This window comes from Hoplias malabaricus, chromosome 4, assembly GCF_029633855.1.
Source record: "Hoplias malabaricus isolate fHopMal1 chromosome 4, fHopMal1.hap1, whole genome shotgun sequence".
Taxonomy (NCBI): Eukaryota; Metazoa; Chordata; class Actinopteri; order Characiformes; family Erythrinidae; genus Hoplias; species Hoplias malabaricus.
The window spans coordinates 28,796,639-28,818,778 of NC_089803.1; the positions used below are offsets into that span (position 1 = coordinate 28,796,639).

Consider the following 22,140-nt stretch of genomic DNA (forward strand, 5'->3'; position numbering starts at 1 on the left):
AAATCAGTGCAGAAATAAATTCATAAGGTTTGCATTAGTTTAATATTCTAGAAAGAGAAAATGTGGCCACCCATTTTTGCCCAGGCCAACTTCCAGCTATGCCACTGGTGAACGCAGAGAGTAGGTTAGGTTAGGTTAACTGCACCATGGCCTCTGATTTGTTGGTGTAGAAGAACTTCATACTGGCCTGTGTCGCTGACCTACTCAGAGGCTCTGGAGATACATGGGGCAGAGAAAATGAGAATTAAGAGCAGTAAAGTTCCTCTAAGTCTAATACACTGAATGCTACTGAATTAAGGCAGAGGCAATTTACCCATTCCATGGTATGTACAACATGCTGCACAAAATGTCAATAAATACATTTTTTTAACTGCAGTCAAAACACAAATACCAATTAATAGCTTTTCAGCATCAGAAAGAAAAACATATGTAAAATTAAAACTAACATTTTAAACATGAATGTCAGCAGCTCCTTTGTTTGTTCAGCTGTTTTTTGTTCTTCTTTTATGTCCATTGTTCTTGTATCCTCCTTGATAGCTTTGCAGGCTTTCAAGCCCATAGTATTGGACAAAGACACCTGTTGATTTTTTGTCAGACCTGAAGAAAAGACCTCTGAAAGACCAAAGCCATAGACACTGCTTTTCTGATGGTAACTGTTTTGGTGATTTATCAGACTTTTCATGGTCCTCAGGAGTCCCATCTGTATCTATATATTTTAATATATATTTTTAAATTCTAGTATTAATGTTTTTATACATTTGTTCTTGACAATGTTTCAATCTAAATCATTTCATTTCAGTGATTACAAAAGTGAAATAAATTGATAAAACTGAAACAAAAAAGTATAACTTCAGTATAAAATCAGTGACCAGCAACAAATGTCACTAAAGATATAACTTAATAGGATAATCCTGTGTAAAAATACTGTTTAGGTAAAAAATTGTCAAAGTAATATATATATATTTCCAGTTATTCCAAATATATTTACAACTAATATTAAACAACACAATAAAAGTACTACTATACAAGCACCATGGTGCAATAACATAATGATGAACTAAACATCACAGGCATGACACAAACCATTTAACCTTTTCTGAAGTGTTCAAGAACAGCTTCAGTGAAGAACACAATGTGATTGTGTGTAAATAGTTAAGAACTATACATTCACAGATATCACTTTGGGAATGATTATGGCTATTGACTGAACTCTTTAACCCCGTTTTACAAAGAGTGGAATATCCTGAAGGTGTATCATGTGTTCCTCAGACAGCTGGTGACTCCGTGCTGCATGTACTTAAAAAACAAAGATCATCAGTTAAGGCTCAGACATAGGAGAGAGCAGGAGAATGAGATTGATTCATCTTTTTCAAAGAAACTTCTTATTGCAGTTATGGCCAGAACAGAATGCATCTATTCATACACAGTGATTAAAAGTGCACTTGTGTGAACTATTGTTACGGAAGTGTCAATAACACTAAGCAATGTAGGATATTGGTAACACACCAAAAACCTCACAGTGACTTGAAGTGAGGAGTGAACCCAGGACATGGGAGCTGTGTGTCAGCAGTACCTGCAGTGTCACCCTGGACTGACAAGTTATCAATGAAATGGAAGCTATATAGACAACAATACTGTTAATATGCTCTAGTATATACTGAAAAGTGTGACAAAACACCTTATTATTGATGTGTTAAGCTAATCAGTTAATTAATTGAGGCACTCGTTGTAGGCAAATAAACTGAATGGCACATACACCTTAAGTAATCTACAGAAAGGTGTTTTAATAGAATGGGACACTGTGGAGCAGCTGCAGATTAGCTTAAAATCACCATGCCCAGTGCAAACCATGGGCTAGACCACAAACACTGGGCTGTGGAGCAGTGGAGCTGTGTTCTCTGGAGTGATACAGCGATATAACTCATTTCAGACTGTATCAATTGGTTCATTAATCTAATTTTCAGCTGTCAATAAGAGTCCTTTTTTGGATTTAATTCTTCAATATTGGGAGGTACTGTTCATATGAGATGGCAGCTAATCTTTCAATACTTGTTGCCTAATCTTGCCTAGATTTACTATAGGCTCTTATTGTGACAATAAGACCATTGTGTTTTTTTTTTGTTAGAATGTTTTGCACAAGGCCTGAATCATCCAGCATGAGTACAACACAGCCATGCAGCAGCTGGGAGCAGAGCTGCATCTGAAAACAAGAAAACCAACAACCTGGGGATGGGTTGGGTTTTTTACACAAGGCAAAATGTCAGCTAATCATTGCTACTGAAAAGAAGCACTTGAAAAAGAGTACAGCTAGTACCCCATGTGCCACACAAACTGTCCAGCAAAAGATGGGCTACTGTCTTTTTATCTACAAGGTCAACAAATAAGGTAGGTGTGTCTAATAGAGTAGCCAAAGTGTTTTAAAACTCCAGCAGCACTGCTGTGTCTAATCCACTGGTACCACCCACAACATCAGTGTCACAATAGAGCTGAGAAGGATCCACCACCCAAAACAGACCTGCTGTGTGGTTGGTAGTCCTTTGGGGGTCCTAATCATTTAAAAAGAGTGAACATGAAAGAGCGCTGAAACAAAAGTACACAGAGTGACAAGTGGACTATACAGTAGTCTGTGATTGAAGGACTAAAAAGTTTCTTATATGCTAATAAAATGGACAATCAGAGTAGAAAAATGTTTTGGTGAAACATTTTTCTGGGAAGACTTTAAACCAGATGTTGTAACATTTCTATGAATATTGCATTAAGCATGAGAACATTAGTGAGATCAGGTAAAGATGCTTGATGATTATTATTGGATCAATAACACCACTCAAGGCTTTGTTTGGTGGTTCCTGAGCATCCCATAATGAAGCATCTTAGCTTTATTTTAGAAGCTGTGTGTGCAGTTGAAGGTCTAGGTCCAGTATTACATGTCCTTCAAGAGGCATCGGGCAACATATAATCATACTGCGCATATATAAATATATATACAAAATCACTACTTACTTGAACACACACACATGCACTCACACACACACACACCCTGCCTAAGGCATTTTAGCAGACAACTCCTTCAGGTCATCTTTACTAGGCAAGGGCTACAAAGAGATTAAATATTTAGCAACTGTCTCTTCACACAATGTATGGACAGAGCCATGCCATTACCGTGATGTGTTCATTGAAGCATTCTCAGGACACACTTAAAAACACACACAAACTCACACATACACACACACACACACAAACACCATCTGCGTTGCGGTAATGTGATGCAGGAAAAATACCTCAGGCATACTCACTTATTTATAATTTACACACTCTCACACACAGTCAAAATCTCACACACACACAAATGTGATAATGGTTAATAGATTCCCAAGAGCCAGAAAGGCAGACACACAGGTTAGAGTGAATAAAAGACCATTCCAATGCAGTAGCGTTCTTGCATTTTGGTTTTATTGCACTCTAAAAGGTGCCTCAGCCCCATTACCATCTCACTATGCCCTCTGTGTACAGCACGACCATACAGCATTCAGTATTCACCTAATGCAGGCTGCTATAAAAACACCTCGTGCATGTATGTGCCTTGGGCCATTTGGGGAAAATAACAATGTCCCCCGCAATACTATACATTTAGTTTGACAAGCAGCTACATTCTCCATGCAGCGACATACCTAGCACAATGAAATGACCTTCAGATACTCTCAGCAATATTACTGTAATGTACATGAATGCACCAAGTAGCATAAATGTTATGGTCGATGTGCCGAATGATTATCAAAGGTGTACCATGTTGTATCAGATGTAAACAGTCTAGCAACAGCCAAACAATCTGACCATAATTCATTACTGCTAAACACACACACACACACACACAATAAAAGTGACAAGCAGAATGCTAAACTAAGAGTGAGAGAGAGAGAGAGAGAGAGAGAGAGAGAGAGAAAGAGAGAGAGAGAGAGAGAGAGAGAGAGAGAGAGAGAGAGAGAGAGAGAATAAACGGCTGAGTGAAGACTGAAGTGTAGCAGTCTCATCTGTAAGCTTCCTGGCAGATGGCTCACTGTCACAGCTGTCTGACAAATTCTTCATCTTTCATCTTAAGATAAGGATTTAAGAGAGAGAGAGAGAGAGAGAGAGAGAGAGAGAGAGAGAGAGAGAGAGAGAGAGAGAGAGAGAGAGAGAGAGAGAGAAAGAGACAGAGAGAGAGAGAGAGAGAGAGAGAGAGAGAGAGAGAGAGAGAGATGGAGCAACTCAGAGAGAGCGAGAGCCAGAGAAAGAGTATGAGAAATGAGGGAGGGTGAGCAAAGGGTGAGATAAGATGCAAGCGAGAGAGTCAGAGATATAGAGAGCACAAGAGAGTGAGACATGAAGAGAGCTAAAGAGAAAAACTCTATAGCAAGAGGAAGAAGTTAAAAGCTAGAGAAAAAGCAGAAAATAAAGAATGGGGGCTATGTGATAGACAAGAAATAAGACACAGAAGTAAATGTAAAAGGGACAGCAAGTAAAAGACAAGAAGAACAAGAAAGAATGGGGCAACAAAAGACAAATTAAGAAATGAGCAAAAGAGAAATAAAACAACAGGGGAAAAAAACACAGAGAGAGAGAGAGAGAGAGAGAGAGAGAGAGAGAGAGAGAGAGAGAAATTTAAGCCGTTATATTGGAAGTTAGGGGTGATTTGCAACTTTACCTGTCACCATCAAAGGCATTTATGACCAACAGGGACAAACAAACCTCACACATATAGTGTGTTCCTTTAACCCCCTCTGTCAAATGCAAGTGCACATACACACACACACACGCACACACACACACACACACACACACACACACACACTGCCTGTTTGCCAGAACCAGTTTCTCTCTTAATCCCACTAATTGACCTGGTTGTTAATTATTTGCTTAATTGCTTTGCACTGACAATGGCTTTCTAAAGCTGGCGCCAGAGCTGAAAGGACAGCGAACCTGAGAGTCCCACAGCCACCTGCCAAAAACACATACAGACTGGCAGAGAGGTGGGCAGAAAGCAGATGGCATTCGTACAGGTGTCAGGCCAGTACAATGGCCCTTCCAAAGAGCACTAAGTCAGAAATTGCACTTCTGGTCCTGGAAGTCAGCGCAATTTGGGGATTTTCCAGCTCTGACATACTCACTAATGCTTAGATAATTAGGTGCTGGGAAGTCACTAAACTGCATTGGATTAAGGCCCTCTTTTCCTTAGTTGCTGGATATCCCTTAGCTAGACCCTTCTCCATGCAAGACCTGGTGAACTATCAAAGTCCTAACTATCCGAATCATCACCTTTGTTTTAGATCTGACAATATCCAATGATTGTTCTGTCCATGGGCGTGGTGCAGCAGGTAGTGTCGCAGTCACACAGCTCCAGAGACCTGGAGGTTGTGGATTTGAATTCCGCTCTGGGCGACTGTCTGTGAGGCGTGGTGTGTTCTCCACATGTTGGTAGGTGGATTGGTGACTCAAAAGTGTCCATAGATGTGTGTGTTGCCATGTGAAGGACTGGCGCCCCCTCCAGGGTGTGTTCCTGCCTTGCACCCAGTGATTCCTGGTAGGCTCCGGACCCACCGCAACCCTGAACTGGATAAGCGCTTACAGATAATGAATGAATGAGCGAATGTTTTGTCCATCATTCATTATTCATTCATTACAGAACCTGAGAGAAGCATATGTGCAATTTCACTACTCAATACGGTTCTTGAAGTAGAGCAATCTTCTAGCCACATTTATTCTTCCAGGGACAGGCAAACCATGAGGGTCTATGTAGAGCTTTACATCTGTGATGGCACAGTATTTAAAAATCTCTGCCCAATCTGTTTTAACCAATCAAATTCATCCCCACCTATCAGCTGGTAACCTATTACTATTCATTCTGGAGGCAACGCTGCCCCCAGAACCATTTTGAGTAGTGATTTTTCACCCGTGGTTGAGGGAATGTGTAACTGTAAAGAAGGTTTCACTTAGGAAACACACACCAGAACCCAACATTATTAAATGTTTTAGGGATCATTTGACTGTGAAAAATTGAAAATGTGACTTCTCAGACTCAGACCTTTAGATACATGAAAAAGTATGTCGAAAGATATTATTTAAGGATATTAGGGCTTTTCCCGTCACACACAATGATACAATATATCTGCAGGGTGTGTGTTTGAGTGTGGGGTGGTGGGGGGTGAGGGGTTAGTACATGAAAGATGACCAGCATGAAGGAAAGATTAGGCCACCCTCTTCCACTTACTTAAGAGACAACACATCTCCCTTAGGTGCAAACACTCACCTCACAGGAAAGTGTCCCACTTTCATTTTACTGTATTAACACTCAGACCTGTGTAAACCAGTGTGATATGACCACAGTGACAGACTGACTAAAGTGTTTGTTCAATTCACAATTTCACAAGAATTAATTTCAGCCACAAACTAATAAATTAAACCTAATCCGCTTAGAAAGTGATATATAGAACTGTCCATATTTGGTTATATAAACTTTCTATAGCCTACACACACTCTCCCCAGCTGCTTGGCCAAACAATAACATCTATGACGCTGACTCACACAGATGAAAAAAAAAAGATAGATATCAGTCCAGTTTAAGACCAACACAAGTCACTTAGTTAAATCAGTAAGGGCTAGAACAGAGATATAATGTGCAGTCTGTAGTATCTTCTGTGATTCTTGAAGAGTCCACATACATTATACATTATCTGTAATATATAAGAATGATCATCATTTGTTAATAATTTTTGGAAGAAAGCAGAAATAGGGCGGCACGGTGGTGCAGCATGTAGAGTCGCAGTCACACAGCTCCAGGGACCTGGAGGTTGTAGGTTCGAGTACCGCTCCAGGCGACTGGCTGTGAGGAGTGTGGTGTGTTCTCCCTGTGTCCACGTGGGTTTCCTCGGGGTGCTCCGGTTTCCTCCCACAGTCCAAAAACACACATTGGTAGGTGGATTGGTGACTCAAAAATGTCCGTAGGTGTGAGTGTGTGGCCCTGTGAAGGACTGGCGCCCCCTCCAGGGTGTGTTCCTGCCTTGCGCCCAGTGATTCCAGGTATGCTCCAGACCCACCGCAACCCTGAATTAGATAAGCGCTTACAGATAATGAATTAATAAATGAATGAAGGCAGAAATACCTCACAACTTGCCTCAAGTTCAGGGTCCGGAGCCTACCCAGAATCACTGGGAGCTTTTCCAAACAGCACTTGTGGAATTAGGGCATTTGCTGCTGATAATATTAGTTACAAAAAACAATAATATTAACAATGAATCTAGTTTTTAAAAATGGCTAAACAATAAATAACTGAACAGTAATAAACAATACCATTATGCAAAGCCTGTCAAAGATTCCATAAACTATTTTGCCAAGTTATTCAATTTGAATTATTTTAAAAGACTTATATATAATTACAGACCCTAGGTGACAAAAAAAGAATATAAATTATTGCATTTGAGAAATATTGAAATATATTGTCCTCATACAAAAAGGATCTTATTGTGATGCATACAGCATGTAAATTTTAATAAGTAAGTATTAATCAACTAATCATGACATTCCTATAAAGTGACAGATTTGGATTTGAAGGAATCCTTGTGCTGTATGCGCTGTTGAAGCACCGAGGCTGAACGCTGTACAGGTCGGAGGCTTGAGTGAGGCCAGGTTTCAGGTGACGTTTGCCCTGGCCAAGCCTGTGTCACCAGAGTGCTCTCCACCACCACACACCACAGCTGCTGCATATGAACTCTGATATTGAATGTACATCTCACTGATCAAATTATAGCTACCATTTAATTTATTAATCTACTATCTGTCTATGAATCTGCTAGTGTGAGTGTACCTTACACAGTCGCACATGGACCCTTAATACAAGAGGAGCCCTATGCATGGTAAGCAAGGTAAACAGATTGACATTGCAAACCTGTGGACCCAGTCCCACTACTGTCTACCTCATTAATAAAGAAAAAAGAGCTCACCAAACCTGTGGTACCAGTCCTTTTACGAAGCTCTGCTCATTATTAAAGAAATATACACATCAAATAATTCCCCTCTCACAGAGCAGGAATAAAGCAGAATGGAGTTATACCACTACTATTATTATTATACAGTAGTATTACTCTAATACGTCCATACTACTATTGTTATTTTTCTCCAGTGAAATGGAATGCCCATTCCAAACCATATGTCGTACGGACATGAAACTTTATCAACAGAAGGTGGCCCCTCTTGCTGCACAGGTGCTCATGCTTAGCCCAGTAGGCCTGATGGTGCTGCTATATTAAAGCAAAATGTTTCAAGGTCCATATTTCCTGCTACATGTTACATAGAGACAAACTTTTGCATAATTCTTCAGGACAGATCTTATCAAAAAGTAAACTAGTCCTTGTATTGTCACCCAAAATGCAGTATCAGCAGAATCCTAAGAACCTGAATTATTATTATTATTATTATTATTATTATTATTATTATCCAGTGCTGTGTGTGAGATGGAGACATTTCTGGGAGGAAGATTTGATTAATATTGAATTGTAAATATCTATAAATACTTTTAATTATTAGTCATGTTCAAAAACTATTAAAATTGTAATTAGAAAATTCATAAACATGTGCCTAAACCTATGCAAATTATAAACACCCCTTGATGTATTTTGCCCCACTCTCTTTATAAACAGATGAGGTAGAACATTACAGCACACTGTAACACAAGAAGAAAATAAACATTTTAGTTTTGATCTTCCTATTTGCTTTTATTGACTCCACCTTAAATTAACCACTTTTACAAGTTCTTCACTTTTTATGCAAATTTTCTGTATGTATTTCCACTGTTTGAAGATGCAGGGGTAGAGTTAGCTGAAAGTTATATGTTTAAATTTCAACCGAATACAATAGGTCAAACAGAGCCAAGATTTCAACTATTTTTGGGCTAATTAAAGGCCATGACAGACCAAAAACAACATTAAGTCTGGTGTTTTACTTTTATGTGTTTTACTGGTGTTATGACTCTAAGCCCACAATTGTTAGTGAACTGATTCTTATAGAGAAGTTCCACTGTAAGTACCGGAAAAATACACAATATGCTACACTTTAAAACATGGGCTGTATTAAAGTGTTACAGATTTATTATTTTTTGAATAGGCAGGTTTCTCATTTAGGTTGCTAAAGTTGCTTTCTAACATTTTATTTGGGTTTCCCATCCCACCTTAATTATGCCATGGAAAATTCCAGTATGAAGCCAACCTCATCCATGTTTTACTGCACTGTATTTCAGCCTACAATGTTAGCTCTTGTGCTTCAAAACACACACACAATAACATATATCACTCACTGTGTTCTGACTGCAGTTTTCCAATTAACTTTAAAACAAGTACATTCTGGTGCCTGTACAGCGTCACAATTCATTAATTACATTATGCATTTATTATTGTGGCGTATTGTAGTCCCCCACAAGCCCTAGAAGCCTTATAAATAATTTATTATATATGTTATTGGTTGATAAGCATTCGTTTGCACAGGTGTGATGCTGTTGTCAGAATCAAAGTGGCTGGCTCAACATATCCAGTATTAAAGAGAGAACCCAGTGTCCAAAATAGTCTCCCAAACACCTAGCCTGAATATTAAGAGGATTATTATTATTATTATTATTTATTCCTCATTTGATTGTGTGATTACAGTGATTACAATGAACTTAATACAACTCAAAACACAGCTGTTAAAGAGGAGTAACGTACTATAATGAAGTACAATAAAAACTAATGTTTCTTTCACTTTTTTTTTTAAACAACTCAAAATCACTATTTAATCATGTTTATCCTAATGAACTTACTGATCAAATGATAATAAAGAGTTTGTTTTTAATAATGAATTTAATCCATACACACAAAGACATGACAAACAACCCTCATATTTCAGAATATAAACTAAAATTTATAGCTCCATAAGAGCACTGGAATCTTTCAAATTAACCAAAAGAAATTAATTTAAAAAAATTACAAGCCCAACTGAAACTTTAACTTAATTTTATAATATATTTAAAGCCAGAAGAGACCCTCTAAGATTTCTATTTGTTTACCATCTCAGTTTTCTGTTGTAATCTCTGCGCATTCTTCTTTGCCACTGTAAATGAAGCAATATCTCCCTCTAGTGGAAAGTTTAGTCCACAACGCCAGCCCCAAATCTCTCTCTCTGTCTCACACACACACACACACACACACACACACACACACACACACACACACACACACACACACACACACACACACACACACACACACACACACACACACACACACACACACACACACACACACACCATAAAATTAGCTAGGAAAAAGGATTGTTTTTCACTCCCTTATTTTATTTCAACAAGACAACATCTGTAGGAACATGTACAATCCATCAGTGTATGTCTGATAAGAAGACATTCCAGTTCAGTAGACAGATGATCAGTCAGTAAGAAAATGGGTATATAAAACAGTGCAAAGAAAATGAATCAATGAGTCGTTGATTATATACATAAAGTGTGTATGGCAAAAGACTATTCACTTGGGTTCTGGATCACAATCAGTAGATAATCTTTATCTGGAAGCAAAAAGAAACTGCTATTATCTCATGATAATCAAGAATCTTAAGCCAAGGACTACTGTATCTGATATAGAACATGGCTTACCTGGAGCAACCATAATCTCATGTTTCTTGGATCTGATGCGTAGGAAAGTCAGGTCATTCTGAGGGTCAATGTCCCTCACTGTACTCCTGGCTTTCATCGTCAGCTGGTGGAGCAGTTCCGCATACTGTACTGTGGTGGAATTGTCAAGAGTTGTTCTAATTGGAATGCCTAAAAAAATCCAATGACAGTGGGTCAAAGACAATGTCCCTTTATTGAATTGCCAGTAACAATAGCCATTCAGTACAGTTTGTTTAACAGCCTGTAGGCAATCCTAGAGAGACCAAATTATACTACATTACAGAGAAATCATTACATAAGTGAAAAACAGGTTTTTAAAACTGAGGTTTAAAACATACAAAAATACTTGAACTTCAAACAACATTTGCCTGGAAATTGTGTAAATAATACTAATCTGTCACATACTCCCATAACAATACAGTACTGATTTTACTTTATTTTCACTCATTGAGGACAAAGGCCTATATAAAGTCATCAGGATTTCAATACAGTAGTGTTCCTTTATAGTAATCATCAATGAATCTATCACTTCAACGATGTAGCCTTTTAAATGTATGTATGCAATATTAAACCCCCTCTAGTTAATAATTGCATTACCTTGAAAAACAATTTATGTTACCATGTATATGTGCTAGAATCATTAGGGTTATAAGCAGTCAAAGCCATGGCTGCATTTCATCTTTGAAACTTGTGTCCCCAAGACAGTCACAAACAGGCAGATCCACATCGTCATGGATTCTTCATCATAAGAAAGTAATCCTGTCAATTTGTGGGGTGGGGATTTCAAGCTGGACAGAGCAGCATAATTGCATATTTATAATTATAATTTGCATATAGATCCATATCTACGGAATGAAGGTGTACAGTAATTTATAAACCACATTTAAGGAACTTTGTGGATGGGTATATTTTTTTGTGTTAGTTTTTTTTTTTTTTTGGGGGGGGGGGGGACCTCCAAATCTTTCATTTTGTGAACAGACGTTTAGTGACCTGATGGGGACTTTAATGCTGAGGGCACTTTGGCTATAATTAAGACTAAGCACCATGAAAAGTACACAGGTGTTTACCTTCAGCGTTGACTACTATTGTCCCTATAACGCCTTTGTGTGTCTGAATTCTCTTCAGCGTGTCTTCGACTTCAGCCTGAAAAGAATACATCATGAGAGGAAACCAGAGTCGACAGCGTTGTTACGAAAATGAGAATAATTTTGTAGCTTACAGCCCATAAATACAAAGACCCAAACCATATAACACTACACTAAGTAGCTAGTATGTCAAAATAATACACAGCCGGTAGCAGTGGGATTTTTTTCGGACGTAGCCCAACGATAATTATAGAGTTCACAATTATAAATGACAGCTCAAGAGTCCAGAATGGCTTCGAAAACTATTCTGCTACAACAAAAAGTCATTGTTTAATGTAATTATGCAGCAAAATTGGTGTACATTTACCATAGCTCGTCCGCTCTGCTCTCTGCTGCTCTGATCCCTGATGTGCTTTCCGTTGCTACATGGAGATGGAAGTGTGAAGCCAGCTGAATTAAGCTTAGAAATAAAAAAAAACCAAAAGGTTTAACTTTTCTTCTAAATGTAAATATTTCTCATTAACGTATTCATACAGATAACTCGTCAAATATGTTTCTACTCTTTTTTAATTTCAAAATAATTTCTTTCACTTGTCTTGATGACTTTTATCTTGCTTTTCAGTTAGTTGCTGCCGACTTCATGATCGACGTCTCACATTTTATCAGACCAGAGAACTGTAAGGCGTTTACGCTGTAAGTCTGTACACTGTAAGTCAATGAATTGGTTTGGCTTTGGATTCAATGGATTTGGACAAATAGTCCCAAGACAAAAAGATGGAGAATATGTAGATAGCGCTAAAGTGCTCAGCCCAGTCTCCCTGGGAAGTTTGTGCACTTGTGGAGGCAAAAAACAATTGAGCCCAAAACATAAGACAGAAACAGAAAAGCAAAAAAGCAAAATTGTTGCAAGTTGGAGCTGTACAGCTATCATCCAAATAAATGGTAAGAGATAAGCTTACTTTAGTGGTTATTATGTCTGTTGTTTATTTACCCTTTCCACGTTATTAATATTAAAATAGTGTTTATTCGTAGTTAATAATTTTATTTATGTTTTAAATTTCAGATGACCCACATGTTTGTATATCAGGCTTCATAAATGACTCAGGCGGTGATGTAAATGCCAGAGGACTCAGAGTTCCAGAGAGTGAAGGATGTGAGGATGCTCTGATCAGTGAGAGATATCTGACCCTCAGCTTTGCTGACAGAGTGGAGTGCTGGAGCTTAAAGCCAACTGGAAGAGCACTTGCTTGGAGTAGAGTACAATATACTTCTGACGACACTGGTAGCACACCCTTTTATTCTGGTAAATAAATTTCTGTAGTTCAGGAGTCCTCAAACATTTTATCTTGGCTGGCCAAAGACCAAAAATACATAAATACATAGGTTTCAAATGAATCATTTCAAATAATTATTTCCATTTTGCTAAAATACCTAACAAACACATGATTTAATACACTGTACTGCTTTCTGACAATTCTACAAACATCCTCAGTGGCCAACTTTGGGCAATTCTCTTTAGTCCATACTTTTTTAAAAAAAAAACTACTAGCATTTTTATCATGTTGTAGAGCATCTGTGTTATTTTCTTTTAAGTCCTTAGTCTTTCTGACTGAAAATGTCTGATTCCACAAGGGCCCACTATAAAATTTCCACTGGTATCAGGAGGATACATAGCATCAAAACCTCCCTTTTTCCAGCCACTTTCTTCCCAGCTTTATGCCGTGAACCTGGCGCTGGGAGCTGAACATGCAGTTCTTCTCACAGCCTCTGGCACTGTCTACACCTGGGGATCTGCCAGGTGAGAAAATTAATCCTGAATATTAAAATTAAAATGAATGGCCTCAAATCAATTTCCATTTTCCGATCATCCATCCATCCATTCATTATCCACCGCTTATCCGGGTCCGGGTCGCGGGGGAAGCAGTCGGAGCAAAGAAACCCAGACCTCCCTCTCCCCAGCCACCGACTCTAGCTCCTCCGGGGGTATACCGAGGCGTTCCCAGGCCAGTCGAGACATATAGTCTCTCCAGCGTGTTCTTGGTCTGCCCCGGGGCCTCCTCCCCGTTGGACATGCCCGGAACACCTCTCCAGGAAGGCGTCCAGGAGGCATCCGAACCAGATGCCCGAACCATCTCAGCTGGCTCCTCTCGACGTGGAGGAGCAGCGGCTCCACTCCGAGTCTCTCCCGGATGTCCGAGCTCCTAACCCTGTCTCTAAGGGAGAGTCCAGACATCCTGCGGAGAAAACTCATTTCAGCCGCTTGTACCCGCGATCTCGTTCTTTCGGTCACTACCCAAAGCTCGTGACCATAGGTGAGGGTTGGGACGTAGATTGAACGGTAAATCGAGAGCTTTGCTTTTCTGCTCAGCTCTCTCTTCACCACAACGGACCGGTACAGAGCCCGCATTACTGCTGACGCTGCACCGATTCGCCTGTCAATCTCACGCTCCATCTTTCCCTCACTCGTGAACAAGACCCCGAGGTATTTAAACTCCTCCACTTGAGGCAGGATCTCACTTCCAACCTGGAGAGAGCACTCCACCCTTTTCCGGCTGAGTACCATGGACTCGGACTTGGAGGTGCTGATCCTCATCCCTACCGCTTCACACTCGGCTGCAAACTGGTCCAGCAAGAGCCGGAGGTCCCGGCTCGATGAAGCCAACAAGACCACATCATCTGCAAAAAGCAGACATGGAATCCTGAGACCACCAAACCGGACACCCTCCGCCACTTGGCTACGCCGAGAAATTCTGTCCATAAAAATTATGAACAGAACCGGTGACAACGGGCAGCCCTGACGGAGTCCAACTCTGACTGGAAACCAGTCAGATTTACTGCCAGCCATACGAACCAGACTCCTGCTCTGTTTGTACAGGGACTGGATAGCTCGTAACAAAGAGCCCAGTACCCCATACTCCCTGAGCACCCCCCACAGAATACCCCGAGGGACACGGTCGAATGCCTTCTCCAGATCCACAAAACACATGTAGACTGGTTGAGCAAACTCCCATGCACCCTCCAGGATCCTAGCGAGGGTAAAGAGCTGGTCCTGTGTTCCACGACCGGGGCGGAATCCGCATTGTTCCTCCTGGATCCGAGGTTCAACTATCAGTCGGACTCTCTTCTCCAGTACCCCCGCATAGACCTTACCGGGGAGGCTGAGGAGTGTGATCCCCCTATAGTTGGAACACACCCTCCGATCCCCCTTTTTGAAAAGGGGAACCACCACCCCAGTCTGCCAGTCTAGAGGCACTGCCCCCGATGTCCACGCGATGTTGCAAAGACGTGTCAACCAGGACAGCCCCACAACATCCAGAGCCTTGAGGAACCCGGGGTGAACCTCATCCACCCCCGGGGCCCTACCGCCAAGGAGTTTCCCTACCACCTTGGCCACTTCAGCCCCAGTGATAGACGAGCCCCCCCCGGGGTCCCCAAGCTCTGCTTCCTCTGCGGAAGACGTGCTGGTGGGATTGAGAAGATCCTCGAAGTACTCCTTCCACCGTCTGATGACGTCCCCAGTCGAGGTCAACAGTTCCCCACCCCCACCATATACAGTGTTGGTGGAAAACTGCTTTCCCCTCCTGAGTCGCCTGACGGTTTGCCAGAAACTTCTTGGAGCCGACCGAAAGTCGTTTTCCATGTTCTCACCGAGCTCCTCCCACACCCGAGTTTTTGCCTCAGCGACTGCCGAGGCCGCAAGCCGCTTGGCTCCCCGGTACCTGTCGGCTGCCTCCGGAGTCCCCTGAGCCAACCAGGCTTGATAGGACTCTTTCTTCAGCTTGATAGCCCCCCTCACCCGGGGTGTCCACCACCGAGTGCGGGGGTTGCCACCCCGACAGGCACCGACAACCTTGCAGCCACAGCTCCGTTCAGCCGCCTCAACAATGGAGGTCCGGAACATGGCCCACTCGGACTCAATGTCACCAGCCTCCCCCGGGATGCAGTCGAAGCTCTGCCGGATGTGGGAGTTGAAGATCTTTCTGACAGGTTCCTCTGCCAAACGTTCCCAGCAAACCCTCAGCACACGTTTGGGCCTGCCAGGTCTGTCCGGCATCCTCCCCCGCCATCTGATCCAACTCACCACAAGGTGGTGATCAGTTGACAGCTCAGCGCCTCTCTTCACCCGAGTGTCCAGAACATATGGCCGCAGGTCAGATGATACGACTATAAAGTCGATCATCGAAATGCGGCCTAGGGTGTCCTGATGCCAGGTGTACTTGTGGACACCCTTATGTTCGAACATGGTGTTCGTAATGGACAAACTGTGACGAGCACAGAAATCCAATAACTGAACACCACTCGGGTTCAGATCAGCTGGGCCGTTCCTCCCAATCACGCCCCTCCAGGTCTCACTGTCATTACCCACGTGAGCGTTGAAGTCCCCCAGCAGAACAATGGAGTCCCCAGAATGAGTGTTCTCCAGCACTCCCTCTAGGGTCCCCAAGAAGGCATGGTACTCTGAACTGCTGTTCGGTGCATAAGCACAAACAACAGTCAGAGCCCTTTCCCCAACCCGAAGGCGCAGGGAAATTACCCTCTCGTCCACTGGGGTAAACCCCAACGTACAGGCGCTAAGCTGGGGGGCTATGAGTAAGCCCACACCTGCCTTACGCCTCTCACCCTGGGCAACTCCAGAGTGAAAGAGCATCCAGCCCCTCTCAAGGAGATTGGTTCCAGAGCCCATACTGTGTGTCGAGGTGAGCCCAACTATATCTAGCTGGTACCTCTCAACCTCGCGCACCAGCTCAGGCTCTTTTCCCACCAGAGAGGTTACGTTCCATGTTCCGAAAGCCAGTTTCAGTAACCGAGGATCAGAACGCCAGGGCCCCCGACCCCGACCGCCACCCGATCCACAATGCACCAGACCCGGATTACTACCTCTCCCACAGGTGGTGGGCCCATGGGAGAGTGGACCCATGTATTTCCTTCGGGCTAAGCCCGGCCGGACCCCATAGGTGAAAGTCCGGCCACCAGGCGCTCGCCAAGGAGCCCCTCCCCCAGGCCTGGCTCCAGGGTGAGGCCCCGGTAACCCTGCTCCGGGCAAGGGAGGCTGTGTCCTCGTTGTTATCTTTTTCATCCTTGTCTTTATGGATCACTCTTTGTCTGGCCCATCACCTAGGACCAATTTGCCTTGGGAGACCCTACCAGGGGCTATTGCCCCCGACAACATAGCTCCTAGGCTCACACAGGCACGCAAACCCCTCCACCACGTTAAGGTGGTGATCCAAGGAGGAGATTTTTTTTTTTTTTTTTTTTTTTTTTTTTTTTTTTTTTTTTTTTTTTTTTTTGATTTTCCGATCATGTTTTTATTATTATTATTATTTTATTGTATTTTTTTTTTTTGATGGCCCTGTGTACATTTTATCACCAGTTTACATCTGCATAATAAGCTTTGCTTTTGTTTGGCAGCCATGGTCAGCTAGGTCATGGTAGTCTTGTTTCTGAAGAAAAGCCCCAAGCAGTAGAGGCTCTGTGTGGTCTCCCTATGAAACACGTGGCTGCTGGGTGCTGGCATTCAGCATGCATTAGTGGTGAGAATATCACTTCTTTCTTAGCTATTCACATAAAGTTTGGCTGCTCAGCTATTCCTTCTTTTATTTTTGAGTTTTTATTGCTGTTTACAGAATCAGCAGAATGAATAATTCCACAATTATTAGTAGCTCTTGATAAATATGAAATGATATATTGATATAAAACAAATGGTAGATGTTTATTAGTCATAAACCAGGAAAGTTTCCTTATTTTGTAAAAGCTCATTTAAAGTCTGTCACTATTAATCAACTTTTGGATTTGGAGTTGTGTACTGCTACATTTATCATATTTCTAAGTCCAGAAGCCAGCAAGCAATGTTAAGAAGTGTTAAGTCTAAGTGACTAATATGATGTGTTATTGTGCATAGCTGGTGGAGACCTCTATGTGTGGGGTTGGAATGAGAGTGGTCAAATAGGATTGCCATCAAAAGGTCTCAAGGATGCAAATCAGAGAGGACAAAATATTGGTGCGTCTGTCTCATAAATATTACTGCATACACTTTACTGGTCATGCTACATTCTACTCTTCATACCTTTTCTCAATAGGGAAAGATGAACTAATGCTGAATAAAGGAGACAGTAATGTGTTCATCTCAATACAAGCCTTCCCTGCACTTGTGGATGTTTCAGAAATGTCTGAAATCTGCAAGGTCAGCTGTGGGTCCCGCCATACTGCAGCTGTCACAAGTAAGAGTTTTCATATTGTCCACTTTCTGATGTTAATATGTTTGGAAAAGAAGAATTAATCTTTTTTTTTTTTTTTTTTTTTTTTTTTCTCCCAGGCACTGGAAACCTTTACACCTGGGGATGGGGTAAACATTGTACTTCACATTTATGGACTAATAAATATGTTAATCACAAATAAGTTAATGTACCAATACACAGATCAATCATTACATTATGACCTCTTCCTTATTTCTACACTCCCTCTCCATTCTCTCAGTTCGACTGTCAACAGGAGCACATTCAAGTTCTACAGTTACAGACTGGAGTCTATATGTTTCCCTCTATAAATTCTTTGTCTCCTTTCACCCTGTATTTCAGGGTCAGGACCCCCACAGAGCAGGTGTAATGTGGGTGGCGGGTCATTCTTAGTGCTGCAGTGACACAGACGTGCGGGTGATGTGTTAGTGTGTGTTGTGCTGGTATGAGTGGATCTGACACAGAAGTGCTGCTGGAGTTTTTGAAGCCCTCAGTGTCAGTGCGACACTGAGAGTAGTCCACCAGACAACAGCATACTGTCTCCACTGATGAAGGACTAGAGGACGGCCAACACACACTGGGCAGCAATAGATGAGGTACTCTTTCTGAGTTTACATCTACAAGGTGGACCAACGAGGGAGGTGTGTCTAATAGAGTGGACAGAGAGTTGTCAGTGTGTAAAAACTCAAGCAGCAAAGCTGTGTCTGATCCACTTATACGAGCACAACACGCATCACCACTACGCCAGTGTCACTGCAGTGATAAGAATGCATACCTGTTCTGTGGTGATCCTAACCATTTACAGTACAGGTGTGAAAAGGGGAAAATAAAGTATACATAACAACAAATGGACTCCTGTATTGTCAGTGGAACTCAGGGAATGGACAGTGAGTGTAGAAACAAGGAGATGGTAATACGTGTGTGTGTAAATGTTTGTTTGTTTTTAAAATCATAATACTTTTTATTTCCTCTGTAACAGGTCACTATGGTCAGCTGGGTCATGGTTCAAAATGCAGTTCAGATGAACCTAAAGTTGTGGAGTACTTCTCAAACGGTGCAATGTTTGTGGAAGATGTTGTTTGTGGGTTGTGGAACACATTTGTATCTGCTGTTCCAAGGGAGCATCCCGCCTTATGACCCACACATGCAATCCTTTATCTCCTACAGAGGATCATTCACTTTTGTAATGAACTTTCAGAAACATAATTAAGGGAAATAACGTGCATTTATTAAATACACAAATATCTGCAACATACAGGTTAGAAAGGACAGCTTATAAGGAGTATATGTACAAATATTTTCAATAAAAAAGAATAGAAATGCTGATACAAATCATACAGCTTTAGTAATATTAGGAAAACAAATAAATGTATATAATTTTGAGAAAGCACAGGACCTCAGTGTCTTCAGTGTTTCACAGCACAATCTTGAATGAACTGCAAAATACAACATATCACTAGTACTACATATTTTAAGGAATATTATGTTTAGTGACAACACTGCTAAATGTAATTTACCTGACAAAATCCGGAGACCTGGAGATAACGTGTTGAAACTCTGAGAGGTTTACAGTTCCATCCTTGTCAATGTCTGATTCCTCAAGGATCTGTAGAATTGAAGAGTGCACTCTATTGTATGTTTTATGATGGATAACTTCAGGTGCAAGGAATGATCATTCAAAATGACAGTTTCGTGTGAAGTTATCTTACTCACATTGCTAATGAGCTGCTTCATTTCCTCTTGAGTTAGTTTTGTGTCATCCGTCTCTCCAGTCAGACAGTTCACCAACTTCTCGAGATCAGCAGTATCAAGAGTGCCATCATCATCAAAGTCTGGGAAAATGGAACATTAAAAAAGAATACTGTAATTCAACCATAAACTTTAGACCTCATTTTTTATTATTTATATGTGCCCCATTTTTTTACATAACTAAGTTGTTAAGGTGGCTAAAACAAGAAGAGGGAAATTTTTGGCAGTTTCTGCAAGTCCAGGAACCAAGCTTACCAAAAATCCGAAAAGCATAGTGAGATTTTATTTCAAGGGTTGCTGAATCACTGAAGGCACTTAGGAGATCCAAGAAGTCTTCGAAGGACAAGCTCCCATCCTTTGCGTCAGACGTTGAGAACACGTGGCAGATCCTTTGTCGGAACGGATTTGACTGTATACAATTGAAAGTATAGAATTACTGAGATGTTGGGTGTATGCTTCCCTACAAATAAAAAAAAACTATAAAACATTGTCTGAGTAACCTTGAGACAATAATGTTACATATAAATTTGTTTAATTATTATATGGAGTGTCTGACAAATATTTTATCAAAGAGCAGGTAAAAGTTACAAATACGTCCCTGAAATGGCATAAATGCACAGAAGTCACCAACAGCAAAACACAATATATCACCCGGTGTTGTTTTGCCATGGTGACAGTGCTCGCTGATGATGACAGCACTAGGTGCATGTGTACAGGCAAAAAGACACATACACTCTGATCTGAACATTTGGAAGTGATTCAAATCTGAAAGGATTGGATTTTATAGGTCCACACAGCCCTCAAAATTTCAGATTTGAATCATTTCAGTTTTAAGGTAGTGTCACAACGTTACTCACCTTGAGCTCAGGCAAAGTAAGAATTTTACTCATGGGTATACGTGTATTGAGATGCTGTCTGTCCTGGAGTTCAGTAAATCTCTTGTGTGCCCTAGAAGAGAAGATTTTGAAATTAAGTTCACTAATGTAAATTATATATGACTTACTGAAGGACACAGTGCTGTTGGGTGCCATAAATCAAAGTTCACTATGACATGAGGCTCAATAAAAATAACAATGTATGTAGCAGCTCCGGTTTCCTCCCACAGTCCAAAAACACACGTTGCAGGTGGATTGGTGACTCGAAAGTGTCCGTAGGTGTGAGTGTGTGAGTGAATGTGTGTGTGTCTGTGTTGCCCTGTGAAGGACTGGCGTCCCCTCCAGGGTGTATTCCCGCCTTGCGCCCGATTATTCCAGGTAGGCTCTGGACCCCCCGCGACCCTAAATTGGATAAGCGGTTACAGATAATGGATGTATGTAGCAGTACAGTATTGGTTTTACTTACAGTAAAATCTCTTGCTTTGTGAGAAATGTGAGCTCCTAAAGATAAACAGATAAATCACATTTATCAGTTCGAGTGACATAAACATGTACAATTCAAGAATACAGTAATATAAATACAGATGCAGAAGGGTTAAATGCAGAAGACACATTTGGTTGTACAATGACAAATAAATGCACATTATTATTATTATTATCAGATGTGTAGAGATTTTATATTTTAATGTCCGTTAAAAGTTTATAATGCACTCCCCTGACTTGGTAACCCTGGAATTAATGTTCCCTTAAGGAAATTAATAAATATATTTAGTAGTCTATTTATAAAACTGAAGGTTTGTGCTTTAAAACTGAGGAAAATGTTTATTCGCCTTTTAATACAAAACTTTTAATCAAATTGAATACCTTGTAGTAAATAAACACAGTCTTAGCAAGGTAGGGTCTTTGACTTTGTTGCTGTACTCTAAATAATTCTTTAAAGAGTGATTTTAAACAACCATATGAATTATTAATTCAAGGAGAACAATTTACAACCAAGCCCAGAACTATTTAGCCTAATGTTCCTGTGGTTCTTTGTGCTTTCGTGGTTTTATAAGCGTTGCTTATAAAAAGTCTGCGCTTTTGTGAAGGCAAACTGAGTCTGATGTCAGTTAAAAGTAAGGAGCTGATCTCTGTAAGCGCTACACTGTCTGTGCTCCGCATTAGGCTAATGAAACTTGAGAGGACCCTGTCAGTATTTACCTGATACTCGGACAGCTGCTCCTTCGGTAATTTACTCGCCGTGGCCCCCATCGCCCCGTCCTCGGCGCAGAAGTTGCGATGTGTTGGCAGATGGAGGGATTAAAGGCCACAACTTCGAGGATTATCAACTCGTTTAGGACTTTATCAATTTCTCTTACGCCACTCTCGCTTCCCCTTCCTGTTTTACGTGTCAGTCTCTATAGAAACGAATTTGCATGAAAGTGCGAAGTGAACAAAACAAAAGATATGCACCGTTATTACAACAGGGGGCGATGTTTACACAGTTTACAGAACAAGCCCGTGTGATGTCCATCAGA

At 41.2% G+C, this 22,140-nt stretch overlaps 3 protein-coding genes across 5 annotated transcripts; 1 reads left to right on the plus strand and 2 right to left on the minus strand.

Moving 5' to 3' along the window:
* Positions 1-10,315: 10,315 nt before the first annotated feature.
* Positions 10,316-12,215, minus strand: dynlrb2 (dynein light chain roadblock-type 2). The gene is made up of 4 exons (XM_066669115.1): positions 12,134-12,215; positions 11,749-11,824; positions 10,664-10,831; positions 10,316-10,575 (listed from the first exon to the last, which is right to left on the minus strand). Exons 1-4 carry the CDS (start codon positions 12,134-12,136, stop codon positions 10,532-10,534), a joined length of 291 nt encoding a protein of 96 aa, XP_066525212.1. The 5' UTR covers positions 12,137-12,215; the 3' UTR covers positions 10,316-10,531.
* On the plus strand, positions 11,844-19,218 carry rccd1 (RCC1 domain containing 1). Of its 3 annotated transcripts, none has more exons than XM_066669113.1 (9): positions 11,844-12,271; positions 12,389-12,708; positions 12,830-13,048; positions 13,399-13,564; positions 17,176-17,297; positions 17,666-17,764; positions 17,844-17,984; positions 18,080-18,109; positions 18,979-19,218. In XM_066669113.1, the coding sequence occupies exons 2-9, from the start codon at positions 12,483-12,485 to the stop codon at positions 19,134-19,136; spliced, it is 1,161 nt and encodes a 386-aa protein (XP_066525210.1). In that variant the 5' UTR covers positions 11,844-12,271; positions 12,389-12,482; the 3' UTR covers positions 19,137-19,218. The 3 variants fall into 3 exon arrangements, with proteins under 3 accessions (XP_066525210.1, XP_066525208.1, XP_066525209.1); XM_066669111.1 differs by having other exon boundaries at positions 11,846-12,271; positions 12,830-13,069; XM_066669112.1 differs by having other exon boundaries at positions 11,846-12,251; positions 12,830-13,069.
* Positions 19,219-19,272: 54 nt separating this feature from the next.
* On the minus strand, positions 19,273-22,054 carry cib1 (calcium and integrin binding 1 (calmyrin)). Its single transcript, XM_066669114.1, has 7 exons — positions 21,824-22,054; positions 21,090-21,124; positions 20,606-20,696; positions 20,004-20,157; positions 19,713-19,831; positions 19,517-19,605; positions 19,273-19,435 (listed from the first exon to the last, which is right to left on the minus strand). The coding sequence occupies exons 1-7, from the start codon at positions 21,872-21,874 to the stop codon at positions 19,414-19,416; spliced, it is 561 nt and encodes a 186-aa protein (XP_066525211.1). The 5' UTR covers positions 21,875-22,054; the 3' UTR covers positions 19,273-19,413.
* Positions 22,055-22,140: the final 86 nt, after the last annotated feature.

Coding starts and splice junctions, on each gene's coding strand:
- rccd1 (XM_066669111.1), top strand. CDS start 12,483: ATGAATTGGTTTGGCTTTGGATTCAATGGATTTGGACAAATAGTCCCA. Junction 12,709..12,829: donor AGCTATCATCCAAATAAATG/GTAAGAGATAAG, acceptor TTTAAATTTCAG/ATGACCCACATGTTTGTATA. Junction 17,765..17,843: donor TCAGAGAGGACAAAATATTG/GTGCGTCTGTCT, acceptor TTTTCTCAATAG/GGAAAGATGAACTAATGCTG.
- cib1 (XM_066669114.1), bottom strand. CDS start 21,874: ATGGGGGCCACGGCGAGTAAATTACCGAAGGAGCAGCTGTCCGAGTAT. Junction 20,158..20,605: donor TTACTTTGCCTGAGCTCAAG/GTGAGTAACGTT, acceptor AATTGTATACAG/TCAAATCCGTTCCGACAAAG. Junction 19,436..19,516: donor AGGTCTCCGGATTTTGTCAG/GTAAATTACATT, acceptor TGTATTTTGCAG/TTCATTCAAGATTGTGCTGT.
- dynlrb2 (XM_066669115.1), bottom strand. Junction 10,832..11,748: donor AATAGTAGTCAACGCTGAAG/GTAAACACCTGT, acceptor GGATTTTTTTAG/GCATTCCAATTAGAACAACT. Junction 10,576..10,663: donor TGAGATTATGGTTGCTCCAG/GTAAGCCATGTT, acceptor TTTTGCTTCCAG/ATAAAGATTATCTACTGATT.